Below are 23,974 nucleotides of genomic sequence, written 5' to 3'. Positions count from 1 at the left end.
TCTTGCAATGGACCCATTAATCCCATGACCAACTCTGTCATGCCTCAGCCCCCCACCAGGAGGCTGAGAGGGATATTCAACCCAATTCCTAAGCCAAATCCTACCTCCATCTGGAATCAATAAAGTTATGGCCAATTTTAAAATTCCAAAACGTTGCCTTGTCCAGTTTGTTCACCTTTCTTAGGTTAGGCCTTGCTCCCTGAGGAGGGGTTGCTGCGAGTGGGTCTGCATATATGAATGACCTTGTGTGGGCACAGTCTGAGGCAAAACATATCTAGTGAGATCTGTTCATTACATGTTTATGTTTATTTCTGCTCTGTTTGTTCATTTCCCTTTTTCATTTGTAGGGTGATAGTGGAGGGCCTCTGGTCTGTGCAGAACAAGGAAGATATATCCTTCATGGAGTCACCTCCTGGGGTCTTGGCTGTGCGCAGCCCATGAAGCCTGGTGTTTATGTTCGAGTTTCCCAGTTTGTTTCATGGATTGAAAAAACAATGCGTGAAAACTGAATTATTTCACTCTTGTTGAAAGAAGCACATACATATACAGATGTATCACACACACACAGGATTCAGGGTGCAATGTTGTAAAATAAATTACATGATTGTAAAAATGACCGATTGGCTGGCTGACTTTTATTACAACACAGTTTATATGCTGCAAAAATTCATTGGCAATGTGCTTAAGCTTGAACAATAAGCCTAACTGGATGTGATTTGAGTGATCCATGAATAGAATGGCCAACATTTTTAAAGGGCTAACGTCATCCATAGGGGAAAACATTCTAGTATCATACAAGGTGCCTGCATTGATTCATTTGTGGGGCAAATAGTTTTGAGGGCTTTAAAAAATGCAGGTTCTCCCATGTCACCATAACTACAGCCCCATTTGCTACCATTTGATTGAAAGCTATGACAAATAAAAATGAAATGAATTGTTCTTAAACTTGTTTTGCTCATGTTTTCTGAACTGGAAACAAATCTAACGGTTCTTTACCTTCAGTTATTAGATTAATTATCAATAGATTATTTCACATGACTACATAGTGAGGATTAGAAACTCTTTATAATGTGTAGTTACCTCTCATAATTGAGGTAATGGGAGGGCCCAATCCATACTACACATATTGCATCCTTTGCAGTGCAAAACAAGTGATTTTAGTATATTTCATTTGTTTTTATTGTTCCATTTTTATTCCACTTTTTACCCTTTTAAAAACCTTTATTAAACTTTTTTGAAAATAAACTAAATCAAACCAAATAGATGCAAATAGATGCAACAGGCTTAAGGCATCTCAACAAATATACATACTTTTTATTGTATCTTTGAAGTAAGAATTTGTTTCCCCTGTTCTCATTCAGTTCCACTGGAGTATTTGAATGGCTATATTTTTCTTGTTATTTATCACAATGTTGTGGATTCCTTCAGTGTATTTCCTGTTTCTCCAACAGAAGTGTGAAACAATTACTCTTATGAGTTAGGGAAGATAAAGGATGGCCAGATGGCCCAGACATAAGCAAAGAGTCACGTTTCAAATAAAACAACTTATTTAATGGAAATTATTTCTCTTCTACAAAATCCACATATAACAGTTCCCCACCTGGAAACAATAGGCTCAGAAAACACATTCATACTCCCAAAGTCATAGAAAAATATTATATTTACTTTAAGTGTCTTTTAGGGATCTTTATTATGGAAAAACAGGATCCATTTTCTCCATCTGGCATGATAATGGCATCCACTGGACATCAGACTGAAAGCCAGGTGATTGGCGGTGCCCTCAGAACATTTGGCAAATGATCAAACATATGTGCTGGAAATCTGATGTTTCTGTTTCCCACACTTTCTGCTGAAACTGTGGTGATAAAAGGAAAGAGAGAAAAAGAAGAAAAGCCATGCTTTAATGGTGGGACAAAGTTTTTATTTAAGCAGACATGTATGCTTTTAAAAATCACGCTAATCTTTGATGAAAACCGCTGTCGCTGAAGATAGCACTACAAGGGAAGTGGCTATGGGAGCTGAGTGGTCTACTGTAGAGGTTATAGTACCAGACTAGGAAGACCCATATTCAAATCCATACTCATACTTGAGGCTTACTGGGGCAGTTACTGTTTCTAAGCATCACTTCTCTGTCAGCGTTCTCGTAAGGATAAAATGCGGTGGGGAGGATGGGGACACAATAACAGATCATTGCATATGGCACGCCAATCTTTGAGTGGTGCAATATTCCAGGGGGTTCCAGAATTTGGTTTCCTTGGAATGAGGGACAGTGGAGACTGTGGTTTATTTACACATATATACAACCTGAGCCCACAATGTAGGGGCTCATGGCATCAACACCCCAGAAGGTCTCGCTTTCCCCATTGTTACAGCCTTGGATTCCAGTAAAAATACAGCATGGCTCTCACTCTCTGTTTCTGCTTGCTTCTAGCTTCCCTCCCTCTCTCACATCACTCTGGCTATTGTGCCAGGTGAGGGAGGGAGCCTACCCCTATGCCCTCCAGCACAAAGCAACTTCCTTTCTTATACTAACAACTCATACTTAGGACCAGTGCTTTTTTCTAAAAAAAAACGTTTAGGGATACAGTGGTACCTCGGGTTAAGAACTTAATTTGTTCTGGAGGTCCATTCTTAACCTGAAACTGTTCTTAACCTAAGGTACCACTTTAGCTAATGGGGCCTCCCGCTGCGACCGTGCCGCCGGAGCACGATTTCTGTTCTCATCCTGAAGCAAAGTTCTTAACCCGAGGTACTATTTCTGGGTTAGTGGAGTCTGTAACCTGAAGCGTCTGTAACCTGAAGCATCTGTAACCCAAGGTACCACTGTACTCTCATTTCCCTACTTATATTGAAATACTGCCCCTCAATGAGGCCAAACTTAGATTCACAAAATGTTTAGGGGTATGCGTCCCCCCAGAAAAAAAGCACTGCTTAGGACCAGGTAACTCGCCAAGAAACCTACCTGTCTTTTTTAACAATGGAATCCTCAAACTCACACCACTATGTCTGGTGGGAAGGTTGGGTATAAACACAACAAATAAATTAGCACCAATAGCAGCTTCCCTGCTGGCGTGAAACAGCAGCTTAGAATAGGGATTTTCATTAGGACTGCAGCATGAGGTGCAGGGGTGAGGTTAACTGCTTCCACCCACCCACCCATCTCAATCTGACTAGCTCCCCTCAATGCTTTATATATATATATTTAAAAGCACACATATGCAAGTTCAAGGGCACATTTAACGAACAGTTTGGTGCTTGAGGCTAATGAAAGGTCTGGAGAAGGAACCATCTGAAATCCCAAGAAAGTGTATGAGATTATTTACGGGTAGATAGCAGTGCAGGCATTGGGCAGTTGTTCCACATCCTCGACTGTCTCCGGTAAGGGAAGGCCCTTTGTCTCCGGTAAAAATGTGACCAGAAGCCCACATAGAATGGAAAGTATACCTGTCAAAATGTGAAGCAGGAAACATACAGTATGTCACATGGAGTGAGAAATAATATTTAATACTACAGTTTTAGATGTAGTTCAGAGGCAGGGAACAAGAAAATGTGGGGGAAGCCCTAACTGCTGGGCAGGGGGGAGTGAGTGGTTTATGTGTATATATGCATGTTTATGGGTGGATGTTTATGAATGGATGCAGGGGCACCAGCTCTTGGGGGCCCAACCCTTTTGGGGCCCCCAAAACTTTTTAGGGGTGCTCCCCATGTTCAAAAAAATCAGGGCCATTGCAGAGCCAAGTGTGGTGCAGTTTCAGTGGCTGGCTCCTTCTCCTCCTGCTCCTGCCATGGAGGGGGAAGGGGAGGAGGAAACAGCCCCCAGCCAATGGCAGCAATGGCAGCAGGAGGAGGAGCCACTGAAGCTGTGCTGCCGCCACATTCAGCTCTGCCCCTCGGCTCCTCCAACATCCTGACTTGATGTTGGGACATCACACACATAACTTTCCCCCTTCCCCCAATCTCCCTCACAAGTTAGCACCTCTGAATGGATGTGTGTCATGAGGAACACATCCCTCAGGCTGGTTATTCTAAGATCTACTATTTAACTTTAATAATTGGTGCCTGAGTTTGCCTTTTTCCTCTTCTCTACCTCTCCCCTTTCACTTTTGTGCCATGTCTTTTAGACTGAAAGCCTGCAAGCAGGGACTATCTTGTTTTTATTGTTATGTAAGCGGTTTTAATTGATTGTGTGGGAGACTTTTTGGTTAAATGGCAGAGCACAAGTTCTCTAAATAAATAAAAGTAGTATGTAAACAAACTTAATGATGATATTGTTAAGGATTTCTATTCCCTACAATACAGTGTTGGTACCTATCCAGCACAATTACACATAAGGAACTGGGCACTGCTGTACTTGTCCCCCTGACAACTCTCCAAAGGGCTGGACTGTTAGATGCTTTCAGAAGTGTAGAGTCAGTGTGGATGGTATCAGAAGGGTGATCTGAAAATTCGCTGGGAGAAAGTGGTTGTGGGAAGTGGCTCTCAGCACCACACTTGGCTTTGGGGTGGGGGATAATTGTACGGCAAAATGGAGCTACAAAACAGTAGTGAGTAGTGGAATCCCAATCCCAATATTACTTCCTGAAAGAATCAGAAAAAGAAGAAGAACCATCTTTGAAAAGAGGTCACTTTTAAAACAATATCTTACAATAAACAATCAGAGGCAGCTCTGACCAGTAGGCTGCTAGACGGTAGAGAAGAAATGGGGCTAAAATGCCCCCTATGTCACACAGTCCTGAGCACAATGAAACACCAAAGTTTCTATAGGGGAAAGAAAAGAGAATATATTACTCAGGATTTATGCACTAGCTTCCAAGATGCTATACTATACCTACTTTCCCCATGATACCTCCATTCCACTCTGGTTTGCTTTCTTTAACTGAACTCCAGATTTGGCCTTTAAGTCAGGGTATAAGAGCCTATCAACAGGAACTTGCAAAGGTGATGATAGCAAGAATGCACTTTGTTCTAGACCACACTTCCCCAACCTGCTGCACCCCAGATATTTTGGATCCCAACTTCCTTCACCCCCAGCCAGCATGGCCAACAGCCAAGGCTGATGAGAGTTGTGGTTAAACCACATTCTTATACTGCTTTTGGAAATGTTTCTTTAGGAGTGTCCTAGACCTAGTCAATATCGGGGTTCCTTTGGCTCTTTTTATATGGGGATGCTAAGGAGACCTCATTCAAACCACTGGAGTGCAGGGCTGTGAACTGAAGATTTTTAAATTTTAGACTCTGAGCACACTGTGGCGTGTGACTGTCTTGTAAATGGTTTTCTCTATCATTTCGCCAGTGCTTTTTTTTAAAATAGAACTCCCACTTTTATTTGATGGACAACTCTAAGTCCCAATGAACTCAGTGGGGCTTACTTCTGAGTAGGCATGCATAGGTTAGCAATGCACATGTACGAGCCACTTCACTGCTTGATGTAATCTGTCAGGTTAACCACAATTTCTGCTCCAATGCTACTTCCTCCCCCAACCCAAGCCCACAACTATGTGGATCCCCCCTCAAAATGTTTATTCCATTTACCTGAATATTGTAGGGTACAATTCAGAATTCACAAGATAGACAAGCTCAAAAGTTATGGTGATCCCCAGTCTTGCCAAGATGGCGCATGATGTACTTAGCCATGGTATATCTGTGGAGGATACATGCAGATGAAACACTAAAAGGATTCCTTTAACCATGGAAACAAAAAATCAAGATCCTATTCCTGATCCATTTCAGAATGAATTCGTGTCCTTCTCATCTAACCCCTGTTGCTTCAGCAAAGCTTCTTCACGGATAAATGAGCAAAACAAGTGATGCTATATTCTATTCAAATGAGCTCAGAAGTGGAGAATCATTTGATTATGAATGGACAAAATGGAAGTTTAAAAGAGATATTATTTATTCACCATTGGTACCTGCCCCAATATTAAGGGAAGGTATTTAATTTTAATCAATAACAATAAATGAGCTAGAAATGCAACCTCCAGATTTGAAAATAATTAGCAGTGTTACTCACATTTCACATTTACCAGCAGGTGGCACTAAAATACTACTTTTCATTATGCAGCTGCCAGCTTAGCTTTAAAGCAGAGCAATGTGAATCAATGCTAGAGACTCCCTGTTAGTTTTCTAGGGTTGCCATATTTCAAAAAGTGAAAATCTTGACAGAAAAGTTGTTGAACTTTTCTTTGGGGGTGGGGCAAAATTGTTGGCAAAATCGCAAAAAATACTGTTTTTGAGCTATTTTTTATTTTTAAAAAACGGCAAAAATGGCACTGTTGAGATGGCGGACACATGTCTGGATTTTTCCAGACATTTAATCCAATTTTCGTCTGGGCACTGCTGTCAACTGCTGTATTCCGTGCATGTCCAGGAAATCCTGGGCATATGGCAACCCTAGTTTTGCTCATTAGGAAACAAAATGAAAAGCAACAGCATTAAGCATTAAGCAATACCTTTCATTAAGACTCAATATAAGGTCACAGAGCAGTGTGTGCAAGCTTTTCTGGAGTATGCCATTATTTCCAAGAAGAAATGCAAGATCATATTTCAGCAAGCTTCCGTTCCAAGATATGGTTGGGGGTGTGTGTTTCACATATCTTTTAATGTGTGTATGCGCACGCACACGTGTGGTCTGCCTTGAAAGACAAGGGTGATTTAGCAAGTAAAACAAGCAAATAAAAACGAAAAGGTTACCTTTGGGGAAGAATGCAGTCATTAAGCACGCAGCACCGGCCACGAAGGCACTTGTTGCAAAGAGAGGGCGCCTGCCAATGCGGTCAATTGTCAATAAGATTAGAAAAGCTGAAGGCAATTCCATCAGTGCTGAGACAAAGAACTCCAAATACAGATTTCCTTCTATGATTCCCAGGCGCAAGACAAGCCCTTGATAAACCACTGCACTTGTGAACCTTAAAAAGGAAGAAAAAAAAACAGCTGCAAAAGGTTCAAAGCAGGCCGGCTTGCATGGCAAAGGCCAAAGGGGAAAGCCACAGAGGCAACACAGTCGGGACTCACCAGGCATACATCAGGATGAGAGTGAACTTTCTCATCTGCGGAGTTCTAACCAGTTCAAGGAGAGACGGGTTGCTAACCTCCTTGTCGGAGAGACTGATCTAAGTAAAAGAAACAGAGACCAAAACCCAAATAACGTCAGAGGAGTTTGCACATGTAGAAGTGGTATAGAAATGAAATATCCACATAAAAATATGAAAAGTACGGGTTGATGGCAAGTGGAGCAAGCCAAGATTTGCTGCCTGATGTTCTGCAAGCTCTGAACAATTCATAAAATAATTTAAACAAATAATATCCTATAAAACCTTGGGGAGGAGGGGAGATACTTGGACTATATCTACCAAATATTTCGCTTACTTTCAGGGAGCAATATTTCTTACCCTGTTTAAATACTGCTGTCAAATAAGACAAGGAGCCTTGGGCTTGAGTAACTTGGGGCTACAGCTCATCAATATGCAACCCCCCAAAAAACACACACAATATAAGGGTGTTAGGCATTCAGATCAAAATTCAATGCACAACCAAATGAGTTTTCATCAAAGCATTAATATTAAACATTAAGTGTTATTTTTGTCTGTCATATTTTTACAGAAAATAGGAAACTTTTTGCATAATACTGCAAAAGCACAAAAGCAATCTAGCACAAATTTTAAAAATGATTTATTTTTAAAGGTTGCCATTCTGGTTTTTCTAGTTCACGTGATAGCAAATATTGTAAATGTTTTATTTTGCTAGGCTTTTACTATTTGGGGAGTTCTTTTACTATTTGGGAAGTTCTTCTATTTGAGTTTATTTCTGTTTTTATTTTGTTACTTTATGATGTGTGTGCGTGCGCGCGTGCACATGCGCGTGTGCATGTGCGTGTGTTTAATTGTACTTTCATGTTTTTATTGTATTTATTTCATGTTTTTATTGTAAAATAGCCTAGTAATCTTTGTCATTTAAAGGTGGAACAGAAACAGAATAAACAGGAAGAAGTATAGACAATATTTAGTTATGTGTGATGCTGCCTTAGACTGTGTTAGAGGACTCGGTTGTCCAAACTGTCCGGTACTGTCTTAATATGCACAGCAGCATATATGCACCCACAGCAGGTGAAGCCATGGCACTCAATCTACCTCCTGTCAACTGAGCTGCTGCTGTTTTTTGGGAAGAGAGACAGCGGAATGGAGGTGGAAGGGAGATTAGAAGGCTTCAAATACAGTGGTAAGAGTACCAGACTGGCTCCCTAATGCACAGGCACCATTCTGACCTCCCTGCCACTTCCCTCTTCCCCTCCGAATAGGCAGCAACTCTCAGAAAAGCACAAACAAAAATATTTTGTCAACCTTGATAAACGAAAAGAAAATACTTGTGCATTTTCACTTTTGAAACTCAAATCAGCACTGATTTTGCTCACTTCTAGCCTTGGGCCCCTCACCAACTCTCAGCCTAACCTACCTCACATGGCTGTTGTGAAGCTATAAGATTAAATAAAATGACCAAAAAAAAGAAAAAAAAGAGTGCTTCCGTCATAAACCTCAAACTTTGATTCCTTTAAGCAGAGTGGTGCATCTTTGGACTATAAAAGGCCAAGTTTTTCTCTCCCCCTCTAAGTATAGCTCCAAGGCTTCAACCAGTTCTCACCTCTCCCCCCACCTTTGTTGTTGTTGGGAAAGAAGCATGCTCTGTTGTACAATGTAAAGAAATCATAATGAAAACAACTCTACAACACCACACAGTTCAATGCCACACAGCTCGTCATCATAACAGCAGGTTTATCACCACCAGGGCATTAGCATGCCTACAAAATATACAATACAGCAAATTTTCTCAAACTCAGAGCTTCGCTTTGAAAAGCAGAGCTATGTAATCTTGGAACTAGGAACTCCACTGAGAGTACACCCTGTGAAATGCACTTGACCCTCCCATTATCACACTTCCGGGAGCATCGTGCTCTCCTTCTGGGCGTAGAATCAAGAATGCCTGAACTTGTGTATCCAAAAGGATCTGGAACAGTTCCAAAGTACAGCTTTGAAGCCTTAGACTATTACCGAGGGCTAAGCAATTTCAGCTGTGACTAAATTAGGGTCACCCAGCTGTGGATACTACTTAAAAATATAGGCTAGGATGTTTGGGAACGAAGAGGAGAGAGTAATACTAGCCTGGACACCAAGGTCACCATTCTAAAAATACTGAGATGTTGAACAAACTGAAGAATCTGAACAGATGGACATCATGCAGTCCGCACATTCTCTTGCTCGTAATCTGATCGCATGAAAATATGATCTTCACAATATGGTTGACAGACAACGCATTCGGAAGATGTGTGGCAAAAGCAACTCTTTCATGTATGGCTGTTTAAAAAAAGAAATTTACGAAAAACTGCAGTACCTCTTTGTGTTGATTTACATTGATATAGTATAGGATCCTCCGATTTTTTGGAAGGAAAGTACTGAATTCTGCATCTGCTACTTTTAACATTACTAAATATTTTGAGGGAAAGGCTAGGTTTTGAGGGAAATGCTAGATTTCCAACTATCCTCCTGGAGAAGAATACTGCTGCTCTGGAAGAAACCTGACGTCTGCCTGAGCAGGCAGGGGCCTGCAATTATTGACAGACCTCCCACTGGTGGTAGCCAGCGTAGAGTTCCCAAAAGGGGTGTTTTGGGATATGTGTAGGTTTGGGCCAGTTACAGATCCCCTGAATCCTTCTTCTTCTCCTTCTTCTTCTTCTTTTGCCCATGAGGGGCCTGATTCCAACATCTCTATTGTACCAGCTGGTGTAGTAAAACCATCCTGACCAACAGGAGTTTGGATGTGGTGGTGGCCTACTGTCCTGTTTGCATAGTTAGTATTTCTCTCAGTAACTAATTGAGCAACACCAATGTTTTCAAAGCACCTACAGCAACTAAGTGCAGTACATAAGACAAATGAAAGAAAGATAACATGCAAGCCCTGCCATCAGGTTTCCACTCCCAAGAGGCCAGTATCTTATATGCACGCAACAGAATGAGTCTGTGCAGACTTTCTTCTTTGCGTATTCGCTGTACAAATGGTGTGTGAACATTCGTTTGTGTGTTCGAGACATCTGACACCTGACCTGCCTCCAGTATGACATATGCTGAGGGCCCAATTTGCCAATGTACACATGTTCAGCACAACATCTGAAAAGTGAGCAGGAGTGAAACACACCCCAGAGGAAGCCCTTAATACCAAAAAACAGGTACAAAATGGGGAAAATCATCTCCTCCACCCTCCAGCTAACAGTTAGATGGCCACAGGGCGAGAAACAGAAAACCCAACAGCACAAACTGAACATGCCTTGCTAACACCATGATGATGCTAAAAGTGGTGCATTTGATGCTTAGCACGTATATGGTGAGTACCTCAGTATAATGTGATGGAAGACATTTCCCATTGTCTTTGGCAATGGACTGAATGATCTTTAGGGCTTTTTCTCCTTTTTTACGTGTCAGTAGCCACCGTGGAGATTCAGGTACTGCCCTGCAAAAGTAGAGACACTGGTAAGGATGTATCTGCAAGCTGTGTTCAGAAACCAAATAGATTTATTGCTTGTAAGAAGGCACGAAGCTAATCAACATCCCTGTGCGGTTCTCCTGCCTTCCATTTTTTTCCTGGCAAGCTGGAAGCTCTTTAATCCTCCTGTGTGAATGTGTGTGTGTTTGTGTGAAGGCTGAAACAAGCATCCCATGGAGTCAGCAAGCAATTTGACACTGCACACAGTAGAAGCCCGGTATAAGTGACCCACATAATGTTGATGATTCTGCCCATTCTTTATACATAGTTGGACAAAGAAGCACATAAATTATGTGGATGTCTTGTAATATGATCCCTGGAAACTAGTGAAATGCAAACTAGATTTCTAAAGGGAATGTTGCATAGTCAATTTCAGAAACTTTCAGAATCGATTGTAAATTCTGAACTGAACTGAAAAAACCTTGAGTTTACCTTGAAGAGATAGATCAACTCTTTTTAAATAGCACTCCTATTTGTCCATATTTTACACAAACTATATCTGTGGCTTGTGGTTCTATATTCAGCCATAACTCTTTTCAAGTATGTTCAAATAGGTATACTGTTTATAGATGTGGGCTTATATTTAAAAAGGCACAATTTGGGGAGGAGGTTACTGATGATAACTTTCTGTGTTCTTAAACAAAGTATTTTGTTTACATTGTGCTTTAGAGTATTCAAAGCTCTTCAAAGGCATATCACAGCAATCCTTATAATTCTGAATGAAGGTCAGTATTATGGCTCCCATACAGTAGATGTGGGCAATTTAATGAGCTGTGAGACAGACAGAGGACTTCTCATAATTACTAAAGCTCCCAGTTTATACTACAGGACCTCATACTGTGTACTATATAATTATTCTAAAGATACGAGAAAGAAAATAACATGAAATTACCAGTAATACAACAGGAAGAGGAAGTTGGGGAGTGTCGTAGCTAGCTGAATCTCTCGCCATGTGGGAATGAGGTAAGCAATTCCAGGAAGAATCACAACTCCAAGGGTGAAAAAGATCTGAATTACAATTCCAACAATCCTTCGCTGATCTGAACCAACTATCTCTGTCACTGAATACAGAAATGGACAAAATAAAAGACATTGAAAGGAAACAGCCTGCACATTATTAAAACCATTAATAGGGTGGTGATAGCAAGTCACTGTTCTGTGGTACACGTGGAGATATTTTGCTTTGGTATTGCTGACTTCTTTACATTAGTTGGCAGAAGGAAATTAATGTCACAGATGTCTGATGTTATGAATCTATGGCCTGGTTCAGACATAACTATCTCAGTTAACAAACCATTGTTTATTTGGCTAAGAACAAGTGGTTAGCCTGGACATACATTCATCCCTCCCTCCTTCCCTTTCATTCCCCCTTCTTTTGCACAATGTATTGCCTTAAATCACACTTTCCCATTACATACAAACTTGGAAACTGGTTTAATCTTTGGCTACAAAAGTAGGGCATCAAACCAGATGGTTCAACAATTGACAGAAATCCTGCCATTGTTTATGAAACCAAAATAATTGCATCTGAATTGAGCCCATAACTCATTCATTGGTGAGATAGTGCATGTTGGTATTCTTTGGTCTTATTACTATTGAATGAGCATCTATGTAGCTTCATATGTATAAAAATGTCATATAAAGAACACATTTTTCTTCTCCTGAGTGATGCTGGCTTCTGCTTACCTTCACTGTAAAACAGACGGATGTACATACCAACAGTCTGAGTGATGATTCCATATTCTCCACCCCTTTAGTTTTGGGATTTAACTTTTAAAATACCACATGCACACTTCTCCCAATTAAATGTATAATTATGTGTCACCTCCCCACCTTGAAAACCAGAAACGGTTCATAGAGTGATTAGTGATGAATTACTTTCCTTTGTGCTCAAAAATGTATGTCTAAAAAACCGAATCCTACCATGGTGACTGCATTTTTTAAAGTCAGCTCACCACTCAAATTAGGTACATCTCTGTGCATTCTTAAATTTATAAACCATGGACTTATTTAAAATCTGGGTCATATTAGATCGACTTGTGACCAAACTATACACAATTCAGAAGCCATTATTGTCTTCAATAAACTTATTGTTTTTGCAGTCCCTGAGGCAGATAACAAAAACAGGAGAGGTATTGAGCCTCTGGTCAGCTGCTGTACATGGATCTTGTGTGGAATTTTGCCTGGTGGGTTATGAACTGGGGTCAAATGAGATGTGACCTGGTGTTAAATGTGTTGCTGCATTTCAAATGCATGTTTGTTAACATTCAAGTAGCAGCTGCTGGGGATGGGACTGATAATTATTAGGACTGCAGCATGGCAGAGAGGGGAAGTTAAATCCTTTCTCCTCTTGCTGTGATATTGACAGAAAAGGTTCCTTTGGAACTTTTATTAACATCAGGAGGAAATCTCCACCACCAGCACTATCAGAATAAAATGTCTTCAAATGAACCAATCCCTGCATAATCAACCCTCCCTTTCATGCAGTAATTTAGCAATATTCACAATGCAATCTATTGATTTTATGTGCATTGTGCCTTGTTGTTTAGTCGTTTAGTCGTGTATGACTCTTCGTGACCCCATGGACCAGAGCACGCCAGGCACTCCTGTCTTCCACTGCCTCCCGTAGTTTGGTCAGACTCATGTTTGTAGCTTCGAGAACACTGTCCAACTATCTCGTCCTCTGTCGTCCCCTTCTCCTTGTGCCCTCCATCTTTCCCAACATCAGGGTCTTTTCCAGGGAGTCTTCTCTTCTCATGAGGTGGCCAAAGTATTGGAGCCTCAGCTTCACGATCTGTCCTTCCAGTGAGCACTCAGGGCTGATTTCCTTAAGAATGGATAGGTTTGATCTTCTTGCAGTCCATGGGACTCTCAAGAGTCTCCTCCAGCACCATATGTGCCTACAGCATAATAATCCCATTCAAGAAATCCCCTTTTTTCATCTAGTATCCCACATATTACATGCATATATGAAGAGGAAGAATGGAAAACACGCCAAGTCTTACCAATGACAAAGCTTGTCATCCAGGTTCCCTTTCCAAATACACCTTGTAGAAAGCGAAATATCGAAAATACTACAATATTTGGTGCAAAAGCCACTATGAAGCCACATAGTCCTGCCCCAAAGGAGGAAATGAGGTAAATGTTGATTCTGCCGTATCTGTCAAGAACAGAGAGTGTGAGAGTAAAACAGAGAGAATGGGGTTACCTGGTGCAAAAAGAGCTTTTAAGGTCTCGGCCTTTCTTCCTGGGCAATGCCTGGTTGGCAAACCAGCTCTGGGAATGGTAGGGATGCTCTCTCTCCCACCCCTACCCCTCACTAGTCACCTCACTGAAGACAGACTGAGCATATTCCTAAACTTCCTAATCTTCACACGTAATGGCATACAAAAGTGCTGTACCGAAAACTCTCCTCCAATTTCTCTAAAGTTTCCTTCCTCTACGAAAGAGACTTCTGCTGTTCTGCCTCATTCAAGGAACACTTTATAATTTTGGTGGGTGTGGACAGGACTTTTTTCCCAGCCGGAACTCGGTTCCAACACCTCTCAGGTGGACGCCATTGCCATTCTAAGAGAACAAGGAAGGTGTTCATGGAGAGTTTTGGCACCTCTATTTCTGGAAAAATACCACTGGGTGTGGAGTTGAGTTTACCTTATTGTGTCAGTGAGTGTTTTTTTCTTTCCATTAAACATTCTCCCACATTTCCTGATCTGAAAAATCACCATGGGAAGAAGCTGCTCATGATGTCTCTTTCTGCCTTTATCTGAAGCTTGGGAGGCTGGGGTAACTTGCTTCCAAGTGCCTAAGGCTGGTGTGCTTCTTCCCTTTTGCTTAAAAAACACCAGTAGCTCTCTGCAATTATGTCTTTAAAAATAAATATGCAATCTAATAAAACGAACAGTTGTCAGGGGCATAGTAGACAACCTCTCTCCAGCTTCCCTTGCTAACAGGAAAGGCCAACTGAAGACATCAAAGGTTTTTCAGGAAATGTGAGCACCTGGGAAGGCTGCAGAATGTAGAAGGAAAGAAGAGACACTCACAAAACCTCTTGGCCACATCAAAATAATTGCAACAACCCCTCCACATTTCATGCATGAAAATTTCACTGAAATTTTCTTTCAGCCATGACAATTTTCAAATGCTTTCTCCCCACATGAGTTGATGGAGAATGGATAAAAAACATGGAAGACCAATGTAAACACTCACTCACATAAGTAAAGTAACGTGTGAAGCAGCTCTATCTGCAGTTGAAGAATGACATGGTTCATAGTTTGGTTAAAAAAGAAAATTTTACCTGTCTGAAGCGTAGCCTAGGTAAAATCCTCCTACCAAAAAACCGAGATTGAGGAGAGACTGTGTCATATCTATTAGCCATCTGTCCTCACAAACAAGGTTGTACTGTGGGAAGAAGAAAAAGAGACAATAAGTTTCCGTAGAAGATAAAGTTTTTATTTGACAAAAGATTCCAGTCTTGAAAACAATATCCGAGGGAGGCTGCAGGAGAAAGGGAATCACTGTAAAAATTGCCTCCATCTTTTTCCCTTCACATAAACCTTCACTGGAGCAAAAAGCCTTCTGTGACTAGAGATACACCTAGTCTTTTTTAAAAGGGAACTGAAACATTAGAATTGACAGTCTCTATATAAACTATGCCTGGTTTATATAGAACTAATGCTCAATTTAAGAAACTTATAAAACTATTTAGGATCATATTTTGATGGTGGCTGGGCCTGTGAAGTCCTACCCTCTACAGATGTCATAAAAGAATCTCATATGAAGTTGGGTCCAAAACATCTTTGCTGCCTGAGGCAAAAGACAAGATGGTGCCCCCACCCGCCATTCCATGTACACAAGCCAATACTGGTAATGGGGCAGCGTCTTCCACCATATTTGAGGTCAGCAGGCTAGCTTAGAAGTTGAACGGCATGCCTAGTAGCACAAAGAGCTCTGCCCTTCAACAGCTTGCTGCTGCTCCCCACCTCAAGCACCTGCTGCCTGAGGTTGCCATCTTCCTGTCTAATGGTAGAGTTGGCCACTGTTTTTCAGAAGATCATCCCTGGAAGGCCTCAATGAATAAGAAATGGGGGCAAAATGGAGGGAGTGATAGGTAAAGTGAAGACAGAAGGTGATGAAATGTAACTAAAGAAACAAATTGTTAGCACCCAAGTCTTGCCTGCTGTGACATTCTTGCCAGGAACAAGATACCGGGGGGGGGGGGATGCCACTTTGAATAGAAACCATCTGGCTTTGTCAGTCCTTCAGCTAACTTTGGTTGATACCGTATCATCTACATGATAAACATGTCTTAAACTCTGTTGTACTTCTAAGACATCACAGATAAACACTGTTTGTTCTTCCAGTGTTCAACAGCTATCTCCTGACTTAGTGCTGTGAGTGAAATGGTTCCGCCTTTTTGAGCACATTCAAGAAAAAGAAAAGTTTAAAAGAGCTAAGCAAATCTCCATCTCAGTGCTCTGATTTGTAATCCTGAAGATTTCATGAAGTAACTTTTTGGAAGGATTTAACCCAAATCTACTTCCAAGATTCCAGTGGGATAGCCTGATTAATACCAGTTATCGTAAAGAACTAGAGACCTCAGTCTCTGAAAACTTGCATGAATACAATAAAACTAGCATTAGCAATAGACAGATTTGGGAGAATGCATAATTATTTAGGAGCATGATTTTTGCTTCGTCAACATGAGAAGAGCTTAAACTCTTCAATGCACTGTTATATCCTTGACTGAGATCACTAATTAAAATAATAAAATGATGAATGTAATTAATTCCAACACTGATTATCTGAGCAATTCCAGCAAGAACTAACTCCCTTTTAGCACTCCATAGCATTTTATTTATTTATTTTTAGTCTCACATTTAAACAGTCCCATCTTTTTAGCAGGACCAGTTCCCATGCTGGATTACTCAGTTTTTTATTTGGTATGTTAGGGTGTTTTTTTCCCTTTAAGGGTGGTATCTGATACATAGACCCATTGAAACCAATGCTTTTAATTAACCATATTTGAATGCTACATTTTAGCATGATAAGATCCACACATGAGGTAGATCTGCACATTAACTTTGTCATTGTACATTTTTTGCATAATTTTTGGTATATGGGTTATATAGCATGTATGAAGGAGGGTTAATTGTAGGTGATGTTACAATCAACAGACTTTTATCACACATGGGCCTATATATGTACCAGGAAGAGAATCTAATTCACAGTATGTTCATTAGAATGGGTAGAAATGGTTTCAGTTAGCATGGAACTAGGATTGTTTATTAGGGGTTAATTTAATTTCTGAAGTTAAATGCTTATAGCCTAAACATGTGCAAAATAAATATTATCTAGTTCAGTGAGAAACCATAAAAATATCTAAATGGGGTATCAAGATTCCTTGCCAATTGTTTATAAGAAAACACTGACGCAATCAATATTTTGAGAGGGGGTGTTGCTTTCTTGTATTTGCTTGACAATTGATTTATTGCATTTTGCTGTCATTTTATTGTATTAATAAAAAGGTTTGAGGACCTCTGGGATGAAAAGCGGTATATACATGAATGGATAAATAAATCCTGCTGTCCTTAGAGCTAAGTAAGGTCTGTGTATCGATGGTACTTGGCCCTTAAAATAGCTTCAACAGCAACAGTAATGTTTCATATAGGACTTTATTATGTTGCTGACATCAGTATGTTCTAAACAACTGCATTTCTTCTTCTAGGAAACCAATTATCTTCCCACAAAGGGCATGTTAATCTGGCAAATGTTAACTTGGCAGAGCGAAAGTGTATGCAGGCAGCAGACCAGAATGTATCCTCCATGGAGGACCAAGTGTCAAGATTACAGCAAAAACAAAGCAGCTCCAGGCGTAATTTGACCTCAGAGCTTGGCAAGTACTTCCAGAAATTTGACTCTGGCTTTAGGGGAGAAACACCCTGGGACCTGGATGAAGAACCCTTCATACTTTGTTGGACTTCAGCCACTAGCCAGAATGGCCAATGGTCAGGGATGGTAGAAATTGTAGTCTAACATCTGCAGGGCCACAGGTTCCCATCACTGCTCTAGAAGCTCTCTGTGCCCTCTCTCCTGGAGGCCTGCTACTGCTCTCGGAGAACTGTCATCTACTGACCAGCCAGCCAGCTGTCTAGTGGGGTAGCTGGCTTTTATAACTAGATAGCTAGCCATTAACCCAACAGTACCACCTCAGAATGCACACAGGAAATCATTTGCTGTCACAACACTATAATTTTCTTGAATGCATTTTTTTTTTTTTTTAGTCAAGGGTGGAGGAGGCAAAACTTCATGCCTAGGGCTTTGGACATGGCTAGGCTTCAGGCATGAGATTCCTCACCTACAAATGTAGGAGAACTGTTTCCTTGTGCTGGGAGATTGGGGCAAGCCTACTCCCAAGCTAGTCATTAAGGCTGTGCTTGCTTACTGAGGGCTAAGCCCCATCAGACACAGCAAGACTTATCTGAGTAAACATGCATGGGATTGTGCTACATATTGCAATAGGGAAAAACACATGCAGAGACTGAAGAGTTATAAGAACATTAACAGTCTGGATTGGTAGTTATATCCAGACAGCCACAGAGCTTTCATTTCTCTAAAAAAGTCGATGTGATTGCATCCCAATAGTCACCATCTACATTAATAGGAACACTGCTTGAAGGAAGAGGTGCAGAGTAGTGGAGCAGGATTTTCCACCCCCAAAAGTAAGCAGTAAGAAATACTTGCTGCAACAGTAAATGTTTCCTCCACATGCATCATTTGCCTCTGGTTTGGCCAAAGGTAGGAGGGCCACTGGCCACAGGTACAACTGCTGTCGCATTCCCAGCCCTCGCATGCTTTGCAAACAAAAAGTCCCTGATTCTTGCTCCATCTGCACTATGTATTTGAACATGCTACTAGAGTCATGGCTTCCCCAAACAATCCAGGGAACTGAAGTCTGATAAAATTGCTGAGAGTACTTAGAAGACCCCTGTTGCCCCTATAGAGCAACAGTTCCCCGAGAAGAGGGATTGATTGTTAAAGCATTCTGGGAATTGTAGCTCTGTGAGGGGAAAGGGGGTCTCCTAACAACTCTCTGTGCCCTTAACAAATTACAGTTCCCAGGATTCTCTGGGGGAAGCCATGACTGTTTAAAGTGGTGTGATACTGCTTTAAATGTATAGTGCAGGTGGGGCCTCAGTCTCAGGTATCTCTTATAGTATAATAAACAAATATCCAGTTAGAACAGGGAAAGGTCCTTGTCTGCAACCCTGGAGATCTGTTTCCAGTCAACATGGAGCATTTGTCTTCAACTGGTGGGTTGGGACTAGGGATGAAAGAGAACTACAATTCGTTGAAAGCTGAATATATCCAATTTGCCCTTTCCAAAATACCGTAAGAACTGGAATGCACCATCCTTCAAAATGAACAACTATCCAAATTTTGCAATGCTGTTCTCCAATCGAAGCTTAATACAATGCATATGGTAGTGGAAATTGTGCATAAAAATAAATATATTGGTGGAAATAGCATGCAAAATGCATAACATTAGGAGAAATTGTTTGCAAAAATGTGCACATTTGTCAAAACTGTTTCCAATGCTGTGTTGATTAGGATAAATTTGCACTAAAATGCTGAAGAATTTTCACGAGGATTTTTAAAAATTCACAGAAATTTAGAGAACTGAAGACTGGAAAAATGAGAAACTATGGGCCCATCCATACTTTCATTTGTTCCATGATTTCAAGTCAAGAGTCCAAGAGGGGTTTTTTTGTCCTGCGACTTTCCCTGGGAAAACCCACTGTTTACTGCTGAAATCTGAACAAACATCAGTCCGCAGACTGACATAAGGTATGTCACAACAGCAACATTACCACCATGCAAATAACAAAAGGAAGACATGGGTCCCTAAATGCATGTTGGGACTAAAGGTGGACCCAAGATTGGGAAAGTGTGAAGACCTCAGGCATACAGTAGCTTGATAGGCTGATGGCCCTGCTCAGTATAACACAGCTTCCTGTGTTCATTACAGTGTCTGAAAGCAGCTTCTAATGCTACCATATCCGCCTGTCCTTAAATCTGTCATATTTCAGTGTTAATGATTAACAAAATGTTACCACAGACAACCAAAGCAGGATTAAATAAAAAAGATCACTGTCCTTTTTGTCATTCTCAAATCACCCTCCTGCCTCCACCAGCAACATTTCAGCAAAACAGTTTCTACTGTATTTATCTAACGAATGTAATGATATGAGCTCCAGGAAAGAAAATGAACAATATCTAAAATACTGTAATGTATTTCTATTTCTATCTTAAAATGTATACCAGATCTAATTCAAACAGAACAAAACAAGTTCTGGAAAGTTATAGTCCACAAGTGTGAATAAGATACTATTAAAAGTGGGTTCCCTTTTACTATTTTGGTGCAAACTAATATCATGAAAGTTAGTGACATAACTTGCATACCTGATCTGCTCCTCCTGTAACTGTGCTTTCTACAGACTACTCCCTAAATAAATGCTGTTCTGACGCTGGTACTGTTTGTTTAATTATTTAATCAGTTGCTTTTATTGTTCTATTTGATTTACTGTGTTTTAGGTAGTTTGCAATCTGCAATGAGATCACTACCTGAGGCAAGAGATGAGTTAGGAATACGAAAGATAAATAATGCAATACTTTTCTTTATTTCAGGACTTGCATGTGTTCCAGTCGGTGCTGAGGAATATTTGAGCACCTTTTAATAATACAGTGGTACCTCGGGTTACATATGCTTCAGGTTACATAAGCTTCAGGTTACAGACTCCGCTAACCCAGAAATAGTACCTCGGGTTAAGAACTTTGCTTCAGGATGAGAACAGAAATCATGTTCTGGTGGCGCAGTGGCAGCGTGAGGCCCCATTAGCTAAAGTGGTGCTTCAGGTTAAGAACAGTTTCAGGTTAAGAACGGACCTCCGGAATGAATTAAATACTTAACCCGAGGTACCACTGTATCTTGTATTTTCAACAGGCATTGCTTCTTTATTGCACTATGCTTTGGTGCAATTTAAGATCTCTTGGTACAAACTCACTTAGGTTACAATCCTAAATGGGCAAGTTGGTTTAGGTTCTCTTCCTTAGTTTGCAAAGAGCCTTCTTCATCATCTGAAATTAACATATCACAGATGGATCTCCACCGTAACCTGTATCAGCAGCACCTTCTTACTCACTTCCCCCCACCCTCTTTTTTGTTTTTCTACAACCTGTCTAAAAAAAGTTTTGTGAAACTCAAAAGCTACTGCACTGTTTATGACTTTCAGCCCATCCTAAAATATTAAGTGGTTGTTGTGCATTGGATTTTTTCTTAATGGACCAACACAGCTAGCTGCATTTTTCATACTTGATTGTTGGTGTTTTATGACGTTTGCCCAGTTATTCTCATTTTATAAATGTCCGTGCTGGCATAGTGTTACTTCCCCCTCTCTTTTTTATGGCTGAAAATAATAAAATTGATCTGAACAGGCAGCAGTGGGTAGAATTAGTTCCCATCACTGACTAGCTGATCCTTTTTTGCAATGCCAGGGATTAAATCTAAGACCTTCTGCATGCAAAGGATGTGCACTACCAGTGAACCACATTCCCTTCCTAATGTATTGTCGAATGATAAATGACAAGAAATTCATCCAGAGAGATATACACTGTCTATCTGAATTGGTGCTGCCCTTCTATACAACTGTATTGCCTCAGTTTCCAAGAGGAGTCATTTACATATATTCTATTAGCCCATCCATTAACTGAAATGCCATAGCTCTCGTTATACTCTTCTATCTCGAAGAGTCAGTAAAAATGGCTCAGTTTTGGAATTTGCTCACATATTAAGCACATTAAAGACTGGCGCTGCTGTTTAAGTTTACCTATGAAACTTTCCAATTGCTGTTGGGGAGAAGATTAATTATCTGTGTCAACCCACCATAGTTTGCACTCCAGTCTTCTTCTTTTATGTATTTTATAGTCCTGTATTGCTAATGAAAATATGGCTGGAGGATGTATTTTGAATTCTCTTACCTCGCTGGCAATAGTTGAATGAGGTTCTTTGTAGAGCCAGCCATCCGGGCGGCATGTTGTAAGTGACACATTGCTCAAGCTGTTGCTGGTAAGATGAGACAGTGGGTTGGTGCAGCTAGAAGAGGTGTTATACCACTCCAGGTCATACTTCTTGCACTGGGAAGAATCATTCACCAGACTTGAAGCTCGAATGGTAACGTTGTACTCCTCTTCAAATGTCCATCCACATTGCTTCCTTAATTTAGATGCATAAGGAACCCTGCACCAATATTGCTCTGGGTCGCGGCCAAGGAACACAACACCAACAAATAAGAAGGAAAAGGTTATACCAGTCTGGCAAAGGAGGAGGAAGACCCGCTTTTGAAACCTTCCAAATTCCCCAGCCTCTTTTAGAAACTCTTCAAAAGACGGCATTGTAGACAGTTCCTCCCCTCCCCCAAGTCAGATGAATCCAAGAGGTGACACAGCGTCAACAGCTCTCAAACTTTGTGGCTGTTGCCGGTGCTTCCTATAAATCATGTACGTGCAATCTCTCTCTTCTTTCTCTGTCTTCCTCTCTGTCTCCCTCAGCTACACACACATGCAATCAAGTAGCAAAAGCAATGCCGGGGCAGAGCAAAGTTACACACACACACACACACACACACACACACACACACACACACACGAGTTGTACTGTCAGTTTGGCACAATGCTTACGCACAGAACTGTAGGATTTCACTATACACTTGGCACGCATGCTGCCCCAAAGAAGGGGGCGTATATATTTTTTCTGTCTACCCAAAGGAGAGATTATGTAATCAAAATGGTTAACTCTTTAGGGACATGCAAACAGAAGAATATAAAGCAGAACTGTGGTCGTTTCCCATAAAAATTAATCCAGATTTGACACATTGAACAGAAATTATGGGAAAGGATCCACTTTGTTAAAATCCATTAAACTTCTCCCTCCCCAAAACACTTGAGTTCTTGCTACTGTAGCGGTTAATTAACTTATTTCAGTTGGTAATTGGAATAGATAACCACATAGGTTACTGCCAAGAGGTTATAATGTGGGTCCAGTGGTGTGAGGGGGAACCAGACACGGAGAATATCAGCTGCTGGAAGTTAGAAACAGTGGAAATGAAGAAAAATGAAAGAGAAAAGAGGTGAAGCGGAAAGGTAGCTAGAAGAGTCACCACTAAGAAGATGAAGAGCAATCATGGGCATCCACAAGACATTTTACTGAAGGGGCAAAGTAAATACTCCAAATGAATAAATAAACATGCGTAGTTGAAAAGTGAGAGCAGGCAAGTTTTTCACTTTAAAAAATGAGGAGAATGGTGCCTGCACTCTTTGCCACATTGCTCAAAAATGAATGCTGGAATTATGGGAATTGTGGTTCATTTGGTGGCACAGGAGGCTGATTCCCTCCCCACTGGGCACCCATAGAACCAAGCATGGAACAACAGAAACTTTAAGGGAACAGTCAAGTCAGGCTGACTGACTGTCCTCTATTTATGATAGATAATTGGCAGTGTTGCCACAATAATAAAAAATGGTTTGGGGTGTGTGTGCTCTATCATGTTTTTGTTTTCTCATGTTTATGCTTCTTAATTAAAAGTTGTTCCTGTTTAACTAGAGCAGTGCACAAATTCACCACTCAAAATTACCCAACCCTTTCTATGGGCAGGAAAACTGTGGTGTGCCAGGAATATTTTAGTAAATTTATCCAAGGGAAGGGGAGGAGAAAAGTCCCAACGATTGCTGGGGGTTGAGGCTCACCAGTGGGAGTAGCAGAGCTACTTGCTTGGTTCCTTTAAAAGGTTTCGATTTTTGCTTGTGGCAGTGGCCACAACTGTGGTTGGAGGCCTGGCGGTCATTTTGCACCCTCTACAATGCCCCAAATTTAGCACGGTTCCAGGACATTAAAGGGGGTGGGAGCGGAGAGACACCACAAAAAATGGTGGAGAATATTTAGGCAAAGTTCTGCAATACTGCCTTCTTTTGAGAAGGAGACAGGGCTCTACTTGTCTTATAAAATATATAACAAACTATAGCAAAGTCACTATGCACAAGGCAATGTAGATAGACCAGTGGTTTTCAACAAGTGTGCCATGGAACCCTGGGCTGCCTGGAATGAAGGTCAGGGGTGCCGTGGGCAACACTGGCCTCTGTCCCTCTTTCCTTCCCTCCCTCCTCTGATGCCCTCTCACATCTCTGCCTCCCAAAGTCTTGCACAGCTGTTTGTTGCAGCAGCTCTGGCTACAAGCTTCCCAGGTCAGGGATCAGCAACCTTTTTCAGCAGTGGGCCGGTCCACTGTCCCTCAGACCATGTGGTGGGCCGGACTATATTTTGGGGAAAAAATAATTAACAAATTCCTATGCCCCACAAGTAACCCAGAGATGCATTTTAAATAAAAGGACAGTCTAC

The 23,974-nt window shown here is 41.0% G+C and overlaps 2 protein-coding genes across 2 annotated transcripts in view; one reads left to right on the top strand and one right to left on the bottom strand.

The window, feature by feature from the left end:
* PLG (plasminogen) overlaps window positions 1-945 on the top strand; it is a 28,781-nt gene extending 27,836 nt beyond the window's left edge. The window contains exon 19 of the mRNA XM_081186947.1: window positions 348-945. Within this exon, the coding sequence (XP_081043073.1) occupies window positions 348-509 (162 nt within the window). The 3' untranslated portion in view covers window positions 510-945. The remainder of the gene's footprint in view (window positions 1-347) is intronic.
* Window positions 946-1,529: 584 nt separating this feature from the next.
* On the bottom strand, window positions 1,530-22,240 carry SLC22A3 (solute carrier family 22 member 3). Its single transcript, XM_081186948.1, has 11 exons — window positions 21,562-22,240; window positions 14,822-14,925; window positions 13,533-13,687; window positions 11,420-11,588; window positions 10,377-10,494; window positions 7,012-7,109; window positions 6,691-6,905; window positions 5,533-5,641; window positions 4,646-4,758; window positions 3,324-3,444; window positions 1,530-1,855 (listed from the first exon to the last, which is right to left on the bottom strand). Exons 1-11 carry the CDS (start codon window positions 21,973-21,975, stop codon window positions 1,801-1,803), a joined length of 1,671 nt encoding a protein of 556 aa, XP_081043074.1. The 5' UTR covers window positions 21,976-22,240; the 3' UTR covers window positions 1,530-1,800.
* Between the last annotated feature and the right edge of the window lie 1,734 nt (window positions 22,241-23,974).

The sequence above is a fragment of the Podarcis bocagei genome (genome assembly GCF_964188305.1).
Source record: "Podarcis bocagei genome assembly, chromosome: 3".
Lineage (NCBI taxonomy): Eukaryota > Metazoa > Chordata > Lepidosauria > Squamata > Lacertidae > Podarcis > Podarcis bocagei.
This window is presented reverse-complemented; position numbering and strand designations above follow the sequence as displayed.